General features: G+C 50.6%; 1 protein-coding gene across 1 annotated transcript in view; it reads left to right on the forward strand.

The window, feature by feature from the left end:
• Positions 1–14,437, forward strand: part of BZW2 (basic leucine zipper and W2 domains 2) — a 64,349-nt gene that overhangs the window by 32,981 nt on the left and 16,931 nt on the right. The window contains 4 exon segments of the mRNA XM_074268748.1: positions 6,559–6,664; positions 8,415–8,480; positions 9,416–9,551; positions 10,303–10,412. Coding sequence (XP_074124849.1) covers positions 6,559–6,664; positions 8,415–8,480; positions 9,416–9,551; positions 10,303–10,412 — 418 coding nt within the window.

Genomic DNA, 14,437 nt, shown 5'->3' on the forward strand with positions numbered 1-14,437 from the left:
GAATAAGAAGTATCCATTAGAACCGGAGTTGAGTGGAGAGTGTCAGGAGAATGAGCAATGGCAAGTGGTCAGCCCCAGTGTTCCATTAGTATGTGTGCAGTCAGGGAAGAAGGGCGGAAGGCCTACAGCTCATTGGGGCGGACTTTTCTGTGTTGAGTTTATGGGAGGACTTGTGACAAGAATCCCCCGAGAGAGCAGCCCTATAATCTGTAGTGTGAGTGTGTGTGTGAGTGTGTGTGAGTGTGTGTGTGTGAGTGTGTGTGTGTGTGTGTGTGAGTGTGTGTGTGAGTGTGTGTGTGTGTGTGTGCACGTTGGGGGGAGATTCCTCAATCGATGAAATCGCAGGCGTGTGTGTTCACGTGTGTGTGCGGCATGTGTACATGTGTGCACACACATTTGTGAATGAAGCTGCACAATGAAAAAAGCAATAGTCATTCCTTGGTGGAGCATTGTGGGAAAGTCTGGGAGTTCAGCACATAAAGTGCAGCCTTGCTGCTTACTGGACTTTCAGAAGAGAGCATTAAAAAGTTTCCTCCCCAAGTCCTTCCTCCAGTGAGGGTTTTCATGCTAATTTAGGAAGCCTAACGAAAGCTGCACATTAATTAGTGTCCCAACTAGCATCCATGAACGAGCGGGTCCGCAGCTGGCCCGTGGGGCTGGCAGAGCTCACTCAGGTCACTCAGGTGAAGAGAAATGACCCTCTTTGTTCTTTGTTGACAATGACTGGCAAAATATGTATGTGTAGGAAGCCAGAAAGATGGCCGTCAAGTTGACATTTGGCACTGAAAATAAAGCCAAAAAATTTTTTAAATAGAAACAAAAATCAAACCCAACTTCTCCATCTGTATGCATGATCAAAAAAATGGAAACAAAAATCACGTCCAATTTCTCCGGCTGTACGGCCACGGATCGCCCTTCTACCTGTCTCAGTGAGTGAATAATGGCATTTATTAAGCATTTCCTGTATACCAAGCATTGAGAGTGATAGAAAATCAGTCCCTGCCTTCGAGGGGCTTCTGTTGTAATGGAAGAGACACGTCCATAATGGGACCTGGCCCGGAGGGTGGGGGGGAGGGAAGCCGGGGGGCCAAGGCCTCTCCTGAAACAGCATTGGAGCTCATTGGATTAAGGTTCCCAGAGCAGGCGCTGGAAAGCGGGGGGTGGTGGGACAGGGCAGAAAAGAAGTCAGAGACAGTAGGCTGGACAGAGGGGTGGGCCCTTAGCTTGGGTGCACCGTGCAAGTTTGTCCCTGTTATTCATGGCTCAGCCGAGGGGAAGTGAGGCAGAGTGTGGACTCTGGCTGGGTCTAAGGGGCTGAACTACAACTAGTGAGGATGGTTTGATGTTCTACTAATACCCTTCCCCCTACCCCAGGTCCAAATGAAAGAGCTTCTCCTCTGCCCTTCATTTCTGTGCATAGCCATCCTGGATCAAAACTTCAGAACCAGCCCATCCCTGGGCCTTCGCCCAAGCTGTTCCCTGGGCCAGAAATGCTCTCCCTTCTTACCTCAACCTCTTGGAATCCCCCTACACACACTCACACCACACAAACCCACACACACTCACACACACACACACACACACACACACACACACACACACACACACTTACACACATACACACTTACACACACTCACACTCACACACTTACACACACACACACTTACACACATACACACTTACACACACTCACACACACTTACACACACACACTCACACACACACTCACACTCACACACTCACACACACACACACACTCACACTCACACACACTCACACACACTCACACTCACTCACACTCTCACACTCACACACACTCACTCACACTCACACCACACAAACCCACACACACTCACACACACACACACACTCACACACACTCACACTCACACACACACTCACACACACTCACTCACACACACTCACACTCACACACACTCACACTCACACACACACTCACACACGCACACATTCACACACTCACACACACACGCACACATTCACACACTCACACACACTCACACTCACACACACTCACACTCACTCACACACACACTCACACCATACAAACACACATACCACACAAACTCACATACACTCACACACACACTTACACACATACACACTCACACACACTCTCACACACACACTCACTCACACTCACACACACACTCACACCTTACAAACACACATACCACACAAACTCACATACACTCACACACACACTTACACACATACACACTCACTCACACACTCACACACACACGCACACATTCACACACGCACACACTCACACTTACACACACACCACACACACCCCTCTTTTTATTTCTGCCCGCCCATCGTGTGTCCTTGTCTGTGCCCACGTACTCCCCTCCATCAGGCTCGAAGTCCCAGGGGCAGCAGCTGTTTGCTTTTTGTCTCTGTGTTGCCTCTGAGGGCACAGCAGTTCTTAATATAAAGTTTGTTCAGCTTACTTGAATTGAATCCATAAAAGCCCAAACTGGTACCTACTCCTGATTCCCTCGGACTAAAAATAGCAGAGCTGGGTGTGGGCCAGAAGGGGCCCTCCGGAGTCCAATCGCATTCTCTCAGGCCTGGAAATAGAATGGCGTCCGGGCGTTTTATTAAAGGCCCATCACGGGATCAAGAAAGCAGGCCCAGAATTAGGTGTAAGGTCAAACCCGGAATGAGGTCCAAGAGCCGAGGCCCAGAAACCTTCTCTCCCCCCAAGTCCCCCTTCCTGCCCCGTGCCCCTCACAGGTCAGAGGACAACGTGAGCATTCCTACAGCCGGGACATCCGGGCCAGCACTTCTGATTTCCAGCTCTGATCTAGAGAGAGGCCCCAGAGCTCCCCCAAGAGAGCTCGGCCTCCCCCTCTGCACCGTTAGGTCCCGGGCCCTCGAGATACAAACCCAAGAATGAAATGGGCCTGCTCCCATTTCTGCAGGCAGAAAGCCCACCTCCCCAGAAGGAGTCGACAAACTCTGCAGGGCAAGCACACCGTAATCGGGGTTGGCAGCAGGCGCCAGCTCCTGGGGGCAGCGGGCAAAGCTTTGAGAAGGGGGTGGTAGCAAGGCTGAGACTTCGGATAGCTCAGGCCTCCAAATCGGAGGAAAGGGAACCAGGAAGCATGTCTCAAGAGAGACTGTCCCTGGAGCCAGGCGGGTCCTGGAGCTGCTGCCTGAGTTCCCGTGCTTGCCTTAAGAGGGTAGGACGAGAGGAGGAGGAGGGGGCACGCTGGGGAGGAGCTGGGAGACGGTCCCCTTTTCTCAGGGCCCCACAGACCCCACAGTGGGAGACGTGGACCAAGCTCGTGGAGGATTTGGGGCCCCAACTCAATATCCCCAGATGGGGAGGGGGAGCCCCCAGTGTCCTGGGGGAGGGAGGGAGGTGGGTGGACTTCAAGCTTGAGCTGAGTCAGTACATGGTCCCAAAAGCATTCATGGCTGCCTGCGTGAAGAGGGCTGGCAGCCCAGAAGCAGGGAAAGGGCCAGAAGCACCCCTGCTTTGGAGCAGCCCTGTGTGATTTGGGGGGGAGTCATGTCACCCCTTTGGACCTCAGTTTTCTCATCGGTAAAATGAGGATGTTGGATGATTCGTGCTCGAAGGGCTCTTCCAAGTCTCAATCCCACCTTTGCAAGAGGCCTTTGTCAGAGCTTCCCCTCCAGGCAGGCCCCGTGTCCATCTGCTCTGGCTAGATCTCCGCTGTCCCCGGTGACTGACTGGCTCTCTCACCCAGCAAGGGGAGCTCGATGACGTCACACGCCATATTGTTGCCTTTTGTGGCTCCCCAGCATTTGGCACCATGCCTAGCACACAGTAGGTGCTTAATAAATGAATCCTCATTGCCTGACGCTACGCGATTCTAAATCCTAAGGAGAGGACAGCCCACTCTCCGCTGCCTCGTTCAGACCACACCGGAGGTCTGGGGTTCGGTTTCATTGGAGCCTCTGCCCTGTGGGATGGATGGACGCTAATAAAATAGTGTTTAGTGGCGGGTAGCCGGGAGAAGGGCCTCGGGCCGGGCCAGAGGAGGATCAGCTCAGGAAGCTCTCGGATAAACGCCCTGGAGAAGCTGCAAGGGGAATGTGACCCGGCTGGCTTTGGACGGCCTGGGCCCTGCCCTCCCAGGAGGTGAGCCCAGGCTGTTTGGCCCCTGAGGACAGAACCAGGAGCAGCCACGGGGCAAACCTGCCCAGGGCGCCTCCTCCAGAGTCAGAGCTTCTTTTATGGGCTGCTTCAAGCGCTCTCTGCTGTCCTCTGCCCTTGCTATTCTGTCTGTGGGGGGGGCTCTGCCCCTAGCCTGAGATTCCCCCCTTCCTCAACTCCACCCTGAACACCAGCTCAGCCTCCTCGGAGCCTCCATGGGCAAGGCACCTCCTACCTGACCAGGCCACTTAATGCTACGGTGGGCGGAGCTTTGAACCTTCAGGCCTGCCTGGATATTGGCTGGCTGGGTGAGTCTGAGCAAACCTTGGCCTCAGCCTCAGTTTCCTCATCTGTAAAATAGAGATAATAATAGCACCTACCTCCCAAGGTTACTGTGAGGCTCAAATGAGATCATCTATGTAAAGAAACATTTGCAAACCTTCAAGTGATATATAAATTCTAGCTATCATCATCATTGTCACCATCACCATCACCATCATCAATATCATCACCATTATCTCACCATCATCATCACCATCACCATCACCATCATCATCATCATCACCATCATCACCATCATCATCATCATCATCATCACCATCATCACCATCATCATCATTACCACTATCATCATCACCATCATCATCGTCACCATCACCATCATCACCATCACCATCATCAATATCATCACCATTATCTCACCATCATCATCACCATCACCATCACCATCACCATCACCATCATCATCATCATCACCATCATCACCATCATCATCATTACCACTATCATCATCACCATCATCATCGTCACCATCACCATCATCAATATCATCACCATCACCATCATCATCCCCCCAGTTAGTTATCTTCTCTCTTCCTAGCTCTTCTGCACGTACTCATCATTGTTCACGTTGCTTACCTTAGTAGAACAGAAGTCTCTTGAGAGCAAAAGAAGCTTTTGGTTTTACTTTTGTAACGTCAGCCCCTGGCAGAGCTCCTTGGCCACAGTAAGCACTTAATGTATGCTCATGGGCTCTAATTGAATACCGGCTGGGGATGTCATCGAGGGAATCTTTGTCCAGCTACACGTTGCACTGAGCGATCTCTGCCCTCGCTCTGACTGAGCCAGGGATCCTGAATCGGGAGGGCTCCCTCCATCCCTGGCACCGAGAAAGGCGTGGCTGCCGCTCGGGCACCCACCTCCTGGGAGAGATGGAGCACTTAAGAGTCTCCTTTGCCCACGCCCGCCTCCTGGCATTTGCTCCATTTAGCTTCCATCTTTCCGGGTCATGGCTGTTCTGTGAGCTCCATTTGAAGTCGTATTTCCTTGTTCACGGCCGTCACCCGCTGCTTCCTTGGGGGTTCTTATATATGAACTTGGTCGGCACTTATTTGTGTGCCCGTCCTCTCCCTTAGTGAGCTGGAAAGGCTTTGGGAGCAGGGAGTGGCCATCCCCAGTGCCCAGCTACATGGCGAGGGCCCCAAAGGATCAGGCTGGAAGTCAGCCACGTGGCTACCCATGTTCTCTCAGGATGGGTAACGTCTCAAGTGCTTCCTTTCACCCATTCTGGCAGGTTCAATGTGGGAGGATAAGTTCTTGGACTCCCCCCCACCATTCTCCAATTCCAGAAGGTACCGTCTGCCTGTGCACTGATGATTCCTCTCTTTCTCTTCCCTCTCTCATTTTCTCTTCTCTTCTGTTTTCTCTTTTTTCTCTCTCACTTCTTTCTTCTATTTTTCTTCTCTTTCTTCTTTCACTTTTTCTTCTCTCTTTCTCCTCTCTATTTCTCATCTCTCTCTCTTTCTCTACCCTTTGTCCTTGTCTCTCTTTTTTTGTCTCCCTCTTCTCTCTTTCTCTCTCTTCTCATTCTATCTTCTCTCTGTCTCTCTTTCCCCCTTTCCCTCCATCTCTCTGTCTCTATATTTGGGTCTGCATGTCTCAGTTCCCCTTTCTATCTCTGTCTGTCTCTCTTGTCTTTTTTCTTCTCTCCATGTCTGTCTGTCTCGGTGTCTCTATTTCTGTCTTTGTCTCTCTGTCTGTCTCTGTCTCCCCCAGATTCCTTCCCTTCACCACTCTGTCTGCACATATTGACATTTTTTCTTTCTACCTGAGACCCCCAAACCGCAGCCTCAGACTCGGGGAGGACGTCAGCCCCATCCTCCTGAGGCCTCCTCAGTGTCCCCAAGCGCTCCCCCACTGTTTCCGTGCATCAGTCGAATGAGGGAAAGGCACCTGCCGTCCCCTCTCCAGTCCCTTCACTGTCCCGGGGACATGGCCCGGAGTAAAGTCAATCTGCCTGGGACGCCTCTTCTTTTTGTGTGAGCGCATCTCCTCGGCCCGGCCCCTCTTCCTCGATCCTGTAAGTCCTCCGGTCTGGCTCCTAACGTCCGGCCATCTTTCTTTCAGCCCCTGGTGGGACCCGCATAGACGATGGGGACAAAACCAAGATGACCACCCACTGTGTGTTTTTTGCCGTCGAAGACCACGACGCCATCAGAAACTACGCTCAGGTCAGGCCCGGGGGCAAAATGGGGGATGGTCAATGTCCATCGGGGTGGAAGCCGAGACCCTGGGGAGGGCAGGGCAAAGAAAGCCTCCGCGGGCCGAGTCCCCGAGTGCTTCTCCGGGGCCCCCGCATCCCCTTCCCCGGTGGGAGGCCAAGGAGTACCGGGCAAGGGTCCGGCTTGGAGAGTCAGCTTCTCCAGGAACCACCTGCAAGTGGCAAAGCCTGGGCCCCGCGCTGCCGAGGCCGGGGCTTCACTTAGCATTTGGTGCTCTCCTGCTGAGGAAGGCGGGGGAAGGAGCCATTTCCCAGGCAAGGTGTCATCCAATATACTCTGTGCAGAAAACAGAGTCTTCTCCAGAAGACGCCCAACTTCTCTGTGTGGCGCAGTGGTTAGGCCGCGGGGGCTGCAGTCAGAAGTCCTGGGGTCCACTCTGACTTGGAACACTTCCTACCTGAGAACAAAATGGAGATAAGAGCCCATCTACCTGTTGGCTCTATTCTTTGCAATGAGCCTGGCATACAGTAGGCACAACAAAGATGCATTTCCCTCTTTCCCATCATAACGTCCCATTGCAAGGAGTCCGGGGGTGCTCTGGAGCAGGGCTTGAAAGCCCCATCTTTCTCTTTGCGGGGGCCCGGCTGCTGACCCCTGCCCCCACATGGCAATGGGCCCTAAGATTGCTCCCCGTCCCGGCTCCCAGCAGCCAAGCCCGGCCCTTCTGTTTTAAATGAAGTTCCTTTTTAAAAATAACCCGTCCCCGTGGGAGCGTTCCCCTCGTGCTTCTCAGGGGGCGGGGGGCTTTCTCCTTGAGCCCTCGTGAGTCTGAAAACCCCCAGTAATTGTGAGTGAAGCTTTTTGTCGAGTCCCCAGGTCCTCGTGTTCCCCTTCCGGGCCGGGGTCCTCGTGACCTTGTTATCTGGAAATCTGGTACAGACCAAAGCTGCTCTGGGGGCGCGACCTCATGTGGGGCTGCGAACTCCTGCTCTGTGGATGGCCACTGTATATGCCTGCGTACCCGGGGTCACAGAAGAGAGCCTTGGGCAGGCACGGGTCACTGGTGGACAAAGGCATAGACCTGGGGGGGGGCTTCTGGAAGGCAGGGCCATTTCTACTTTCTATATCCTCAATTCCTAGCACATAGTAGGCACTTGGATGTTAGTTGACTGAGGGTAAAAAAGAGAAAATGCTTATTGGTTCTACTGTAGCTGGAGCTCAAAGTTAGGAGACAATTTAATTTGATTTAACAAGCATTTATTAAGCTCCTACTATGTGCCAGGAACTGAGCTCTGGGGTACAAAGCCCCTCAAGAAGAAGGGCTGCTATGTGATGAGGGGAGGGGCTTGTTCACTTGGACTCCAGAAGACAGAACTAAGGAGGGATGAGGGGGGGGGGAGATGCAGAAGCAGATGTCAAGTTGGGGAAACCAAGGCAAAGAAGTCACAGTCCTTGTCTCTGAGGAGGTCGCCCAGAGGCGCTGAGACTGAGACAGCCGCAGGTGGTGGGAGGGTCTCGGAGCGGGGAAATTGAGTTGTGTTTCATCCCTGGACTTTGACCCCCAGTGATGAGCCTCTCAGAGCCTCAGTTTCCCCAAGTACAATGGGGGAGGGGATGCTGCTACTCGTACTGTCCAGACTGGTCGTAGAGAAGGCTCGGTCTGACCTGAAAGGGTGGGAGAAGCAGCCGTGAAGCTTCTTCCTCCCGACGCCTTTTAAATCACGTGCTTCTGTCTAACGTCGGCGCCTTTATCTTGCAGGTCTTCAACAAGCTCATTAGGCGATACAAATATTTGGAAAAGGCGTTTGAAGATGAAATTAAAAAGGTAATTTCGGATCTGGAAGCTGGTTCCCGTGAAATCCCCGGCCTGTGATCCAGGCTCCCGGGGGGGTTTGTGCCCGAGTAGGGGATTTTCACAGTGACAGATCCCAGGGGCCCGAAGGCCCTTTCATTTCCTCAGCCTGAGGAAGTCTGTCCGTCCACGCAGATCTCGGCCGTTCAGAAGTCAGCGCATGCAGTTGGGTCCTATAGCCATAATCAGCAGAGCTGGGATCTGAAGCGGGCCTTCCTGTCCCAAGCCCCGCGCTCTAGTCATCGAGCTGTCCTACCTCCTCCCCATCCAGCATGGGTTTGGTCATTGCTGTTGATCACGTCCAGAGAGTAGCTGGCTCTGAAGGGATGGCCAGGGAGCTCAGCACTGGGCTTCTGGGAACTTTGGGTCTGAAGTCATTTGGGTGTCCGGATAATTACCAAGAAATCTGGCTTCCATGTCAAAGAAAGCGGGACGGCCTAGCTGGCCAGCGTGCCTTGTTTAGTTAGAAGGGTGGCCCGAGAGGGAGGGGTCGTCTTGTTCTTGTCATGGGGAGCTGGATGGAGGCGAGGCGCAGGAGGAGATGGGAGATGGAAGGAAGGGGCTCCATGTAGATCTCGGCTCTGCTGCTGAATTTCCTCTGTGGCGCAGGCACTTTGCACCTCAGGTTCCTTTTCTCCAAAGTGAGGGGGTTCCCTGGTCTGGGGGACCCAGAACTGTCCACATCCAGGAGCCTGGAGGATTCCTCCAGTAAATCAGGCAACCCAGAGGCTGTGACGCCATGGTGGTCTAACCCTCCAGGTGCGGAGCCCACTGAAAGCCTAAGGCAGAGGCACTCTCTGCTCCAAGGGACACAGCCCCATGGGCTTGGCCCATGTGACCATCGCCCCAGGGCCTTCTCTCAGCTGACCCCCTGGTCTGATGGGAGGTTTCTCATGTCTGACCCACAGCTCCTCCTCTTCCTCAAAGCCTTCTCAGAAACGGAGCAGACCAAGTTGGCCATGCTCACGGGCATCCTGCTGGCCAATGGGACGCTGCCAGCCACCATCCTCACCAGCCTCTTCACTGACAGTATAGTCAAAGAAGGTAATTCCTCTCCTCCTTCTCATTGCCAGGAAGAAGAGGGGGTCACCAGGGACTGGGGCGCTGGGACAAATCTTGGCGTTTTTAGCCCCAATCTGGGATTTCATTAATGTGTGAGAAATTCAAACGCAAAAATGAAACGGTCCCTGCCTTGAAGGGATGTGTGTATGTGTGTGAAAGAGAGATAGAGACAGAGAGACAACGAGACAGAGAGACAAAGTGTGTGTGTGAGACAGACAGAAACAGAGACAAAAAACAAACACAAAGAGTGTGTGTGTGTGTGTGTGTGTGTGTCTGTGTGTGTGTCTGTGTGTCTGTGTGAAAGAGAGAGACGGGGCTGCCTTGTTCCTGTAGGTCCCACTGGGACCTTTGCTTTTGAGCTTCTTAAAGTCTCCTCATTTATACCTGGGGCTTCTCTCCCCACGCCCTCGGCCTTTCCCCCAAGTTGCCCTGAATACGTTCCCTCTGTGTGTGTTGTACGCCCCCCTTCCCAGTAACCTCCCTGAGGTCCAGGACCGGTTCAGTTCTGTCCTTTGGTTCCTGTGCTGGACAAGTTCTCGGCACCTGGTTCTCGGCACTCTGTTAGTGCTTGATAAACCCATGGATTCTGGATGCTAGGAGGAAGTCTTCTGCTTTCTCAGAGACTTTCCCTGCTGAAGCCAGGATGAGGCTTTGCCAGTTGGGGAGCAGGCCACCAGCCTGACCCAGGCCGGCCCCCATTGTTCTCACGGGTTCCCCTTTTGCGCTTTCTCAGGGATCGCTGCCTCCTTTGCGGTGAAGCTCTTTAAAGCGTGGATGGCCGAGAAGGATGCGAATTCTGTTACCTCATCTTTGAGAAAAGCCAACTTGGACAAGAGGTTACTTGTAAGTATGGTGGACTGTCCGCTGGTGGAACTGTGGGGGGAGGGGGTCACGAGGTTCGCCCACCACGCTCGGCCCGGGAGATCCCAAAGGGCTTTCAGGAAGCCTCCTTATAGCTCTGTCCTCAACATATGTAGGGAAACTTGGGATTTATCATCACGTGCCATGCTAGTAGCGCTTGGAGGGGTGAGCCAAGAGTGAGGTTCCACAGTGCTGGATTCTTCAGCGGGGCCCCCAAAGTGCCGAAATCTTCAGCCAGGGTAACGAGTTGTTCAAGTCACAGCCAGTGAAAATCAGAGGGGACTTGACGTAGAGAAAGGGTCTCCCCGAAGATGTGGACATGCTTGTTGAAATGTTGCTGACATTTGCAGGAATCACAAATTCATAGTTCTTGGAAGAGCAACCTGACCATAAGCATTAAAAGGCCTAAAAATCAGCTCTTGATTCTGCTTCTGAGAATACAGCCTAAAAGTGTGATCAAAACCAATGAAAAAGGAGAGTTATCGGCGTGCGATTTTCAAAACATCATCTGTAATTGCCAAAAAACATATATTAAAAAACTAGACTACAGTAATTCCCAACCATAGGAGACTGAATAAGTTGTGGCCTGGCGCTTTAATGCAATGTTTGCAGGAAATTAGACCCCCAAAGTCAGAGGAAAATAAAGAGCTATGGCACGAGTTTCCAGAGATACGGCTGAGCAGAATGGGCTCATGGAGGGGCACAGATGCTGATACTAACAATAACTCTTTGAGCAAGAGAATCCTGAGGGAGACTTGGAGAGAACAATGGAAGAGGCAAAAAATTCAATGTGCTGAATTTAATTGATTTGAGATAACATGCAGACAATAAAGAAGAAGAAGAAGAAGAAGAAGAAGAAGAAGAAGAAGAAGAAGAAGAAGAAGAAGAAGAAGAAGAAGAAGAAGGAGTAAGAATAACTAATTTAATTAATTGTGCTGATAATGCAGATTTTATGCATAAATTTCCCAGTATCATTAAATATTATGATAATTAAATATAATAAACATCTCTGTAACCAGCAAGTACATAGAATGGTTCTGTGGTTCAACCCATCTTTATCCAAGTCACTCTCACTGATCATGAGTCTCCCCAAGGGTCTACCCTCCCCTCTCAACTCCTCTCTTCTCGTCTGCAGTACTTGATCGCCTTACCTCCTATAGACTTAATTGCAGCTCTGTGCAGATGACTGTCCCATCTCTTTCTCTGACCCAAGCTGGATCTTGAGTTCAACTATCTTTTGGGCATCTTGACCCGAGTCTCCCATGGACGTCACTAACTCACAGGTCACAGACAGAGCTTTTCTCCCCTTCCTGCTCTCTCCCCTCTTCCATGTTTGCCTTTTATTGTCAGGATGAATAATGGAAGACAGAGTGAAGGAAGCAGAATAAGCAGAATAAGGATTGAAAATAAAGCAGTGACTACATGATGGGTATGATGGAGACTGTTGCCTCCATCCATGTTTGACTGTGTGCGAGACAAGGCAGGGAGGGATCATGGCCCAGACAACAGCAATTCTGGCTGATGACCATACGTGTATCTTTTATACCGGCTTTAGGAAACAAGTACAAGAGCTAGGAGTTAGTTCCCTAGTAGGAGGGACTCCCGTGTGAGAAAATTCCTCCACCACAACAGGTCAGTGCCTCATCTGTAATTTAGAGAATCGCCCTCAGCTTCCATGGGCTTAACAGGGTGAAGCAATTTATCCTCGGGCACAAAGAGCCACGATGTGTCCAAGGTTGGAGGCCCAGGTTGCTGGACTTCGGGGATCGGGGCTAGCTATCCCCCATACTGCACTGTCTCCTGTTGGATGGTACAATTGAGAAATAATCAAAGTTTTATGAAATGAAGTCATTTGTAATCTTTTTGTTTTTCTTTTTGTTGTTCTTTTTGTTCTCTATATTAGAATACTTGTACTTGTCAAGGGAGATTTATATAAAATTATAATTTTTTAAAAATTCTGGAAGTGTAGACTAGAATTCTGGAAGAATAGAACAGCCCAAATCCAGCAGAGGGGAAGTGTGGCCTACAGAAAGCACTTGGCGTGGGCCCCTCTGCCCTAGACCATCCCCACAGCATTTACAAGCAAAACTGGCCGAATGACAAATGCTGCACGGTGAGCCAGGTTTGCCGGCATTTAGATGGCGAGCGATTCTCTTGGGCCCCTTTTGCGTTTGGATGTGGTTCTCCTTGCTTATTGCTCCTGGCGGCAGCCAACTTTTCTTTTTCTTTCCGAAGAATGGAACAGAGATAGGAGGCCAAATAAAAGCCTTGAGAAATGAATTATTAACCTGTTACAAATTAACGTGCTCCTAATCATCCCCATGACTCTTTTAAAGGACAGAGGGAATTTCACGTCACCTTCTCAGTAACATTTCTGTTTGCAGTGCTGCTCTCTGATTTATCCCAGACAGGGTAGAACAATCTCATTGTCATTGTTACGGTGTCTGCTTTCATACAATGAGAACCAACTACTCATGATAATGCTCCTTGGCTGACGTGGATGCAGTAAATCTCGTTGAACACAAAATACAAAGTCTTGCACTCAACCAGGTAAAAGACGGAAAAAGTTCCGGAGCTGGGGTCCGGGGGATGCAGCTTGGATCTTGGTTCTGGACCTTACCCCTCCCTCATCGGTAAATAAAGGAGGATGCCTGAGCGACCTCTAAGCAACCTGCCTTCCGCCTCTAAGTTTCTGCTCCTATGGCAATGGTGTCCACTTGGACCTTTCTTTAACCAGTTTTTCTTCTCTATTTACCTGTTGTGCTGTGCCTCAATTTCCCTGAATTATTATGCTCTGAATAGGGTTGTTCTAGCCGCACTCCTTTGTCCCTTGCCATTGGGACAAGTTGGAGAAGAGGCCCTGAAATACCATTGAGTCATAAACTCCAGGTGCCTTATCTCAGTCTCGGTCCTTGCTGGGATAATTCCTCCTCCTTTTTTTTGCCCCTTGCCTCACTGTCTCCTGCCCTTGACCTTCTTATCTTGACCCCCATCCTGTCAGGACTAAGTTATGATCCTTCCCTGGTGTAGCGAGCTGTCGTTTCCAGAAGCTGCCGGATCGCTCTCTGGGAAGAGATCTGCTGTGTCTTCTACTCAAATCTCTCAGACAGATTCTTCTTCCTGTAACGAACCGTTGTCTCCAGGCAGTTGCTGTTAACTCTTGTCCTTAGAAGTGACTTCCCTTCCTGCAGAGAGCCCCGTCAAGCCTGATGCAATTCAGAGTCTTCTCTTGAATCCTGGCTCTGAATCTCCTCCAACTCTTATCCTTCTTCAGGCCGATCTGCTCTCTGTGCCCAGTGCTGTCTCTTTTTATCCTCCCAGAGAATGGGCGTGGGATAATGCAAGGGCTTCTGGGAAGAACCACCCCAGCCAATGAGCTTGCCCCCTCTATCAAGTCAACCTGAGTTCTCACCTTGTAATTGTCCAGACAACCTGAATTCTCACCTTGTCACCGTCCAGACAACCTCAGTTCTCACCTAGTAATCCAACATCTCCCCCTTTCTTTTGATTTAGAACATAGGACAGTCATGACCTTGAAACATAAATCCATCAATATGGGAAGTATTACAGATAATTACATAAATTACATAAGCACATAGTAACATAGTAACATAACGCATGCTAGAAGTATATAACATAATCAAATAATCATAAATTGAAAATTTATAAATGTCCATAAGTTCATTGTCCATTATTCTCATCTTGTGTGAGGAAGTCCAATGATTCCTGCTGGTTTTTAAAGTTCTTTAACAGTCTTCTTATTATCCATGCTCTTTCAGTGTCAGATGTTTCTTAGATCTTCTCCTTTATTTTGAGGTCTTTCTCTTTTTCTGTCTCTCTCTGGTGGACAAGGCGAATATGACTCGTTGGCACCCATTTGATTCCTTCTCCTGCTGAAGAAATACAAGCAAACCCTCTCTCCCAAGCAGTTAACCTATTTAATTACCTTCTATTTACCACTTTCTAAATCTCTTCTCATCATCTGGCAATTTCATTGGAATTGTTTG

Source organism: Sminthopsis crassicaudata, chromosome 5, assembly GCF_048593235.1.
Source record: "Sminthopsis crassicaudata isolate SCR6 chromosome 5, ASM4859323v1, whole genome shotgun sequence".
Lineage (NCBI taxonomy): Eukaryota > Metazoa > Chordata > Mammalia > Dasyuromorphia > Dasyuridae > Sminthopsis > Sminthopsis crassicaudata.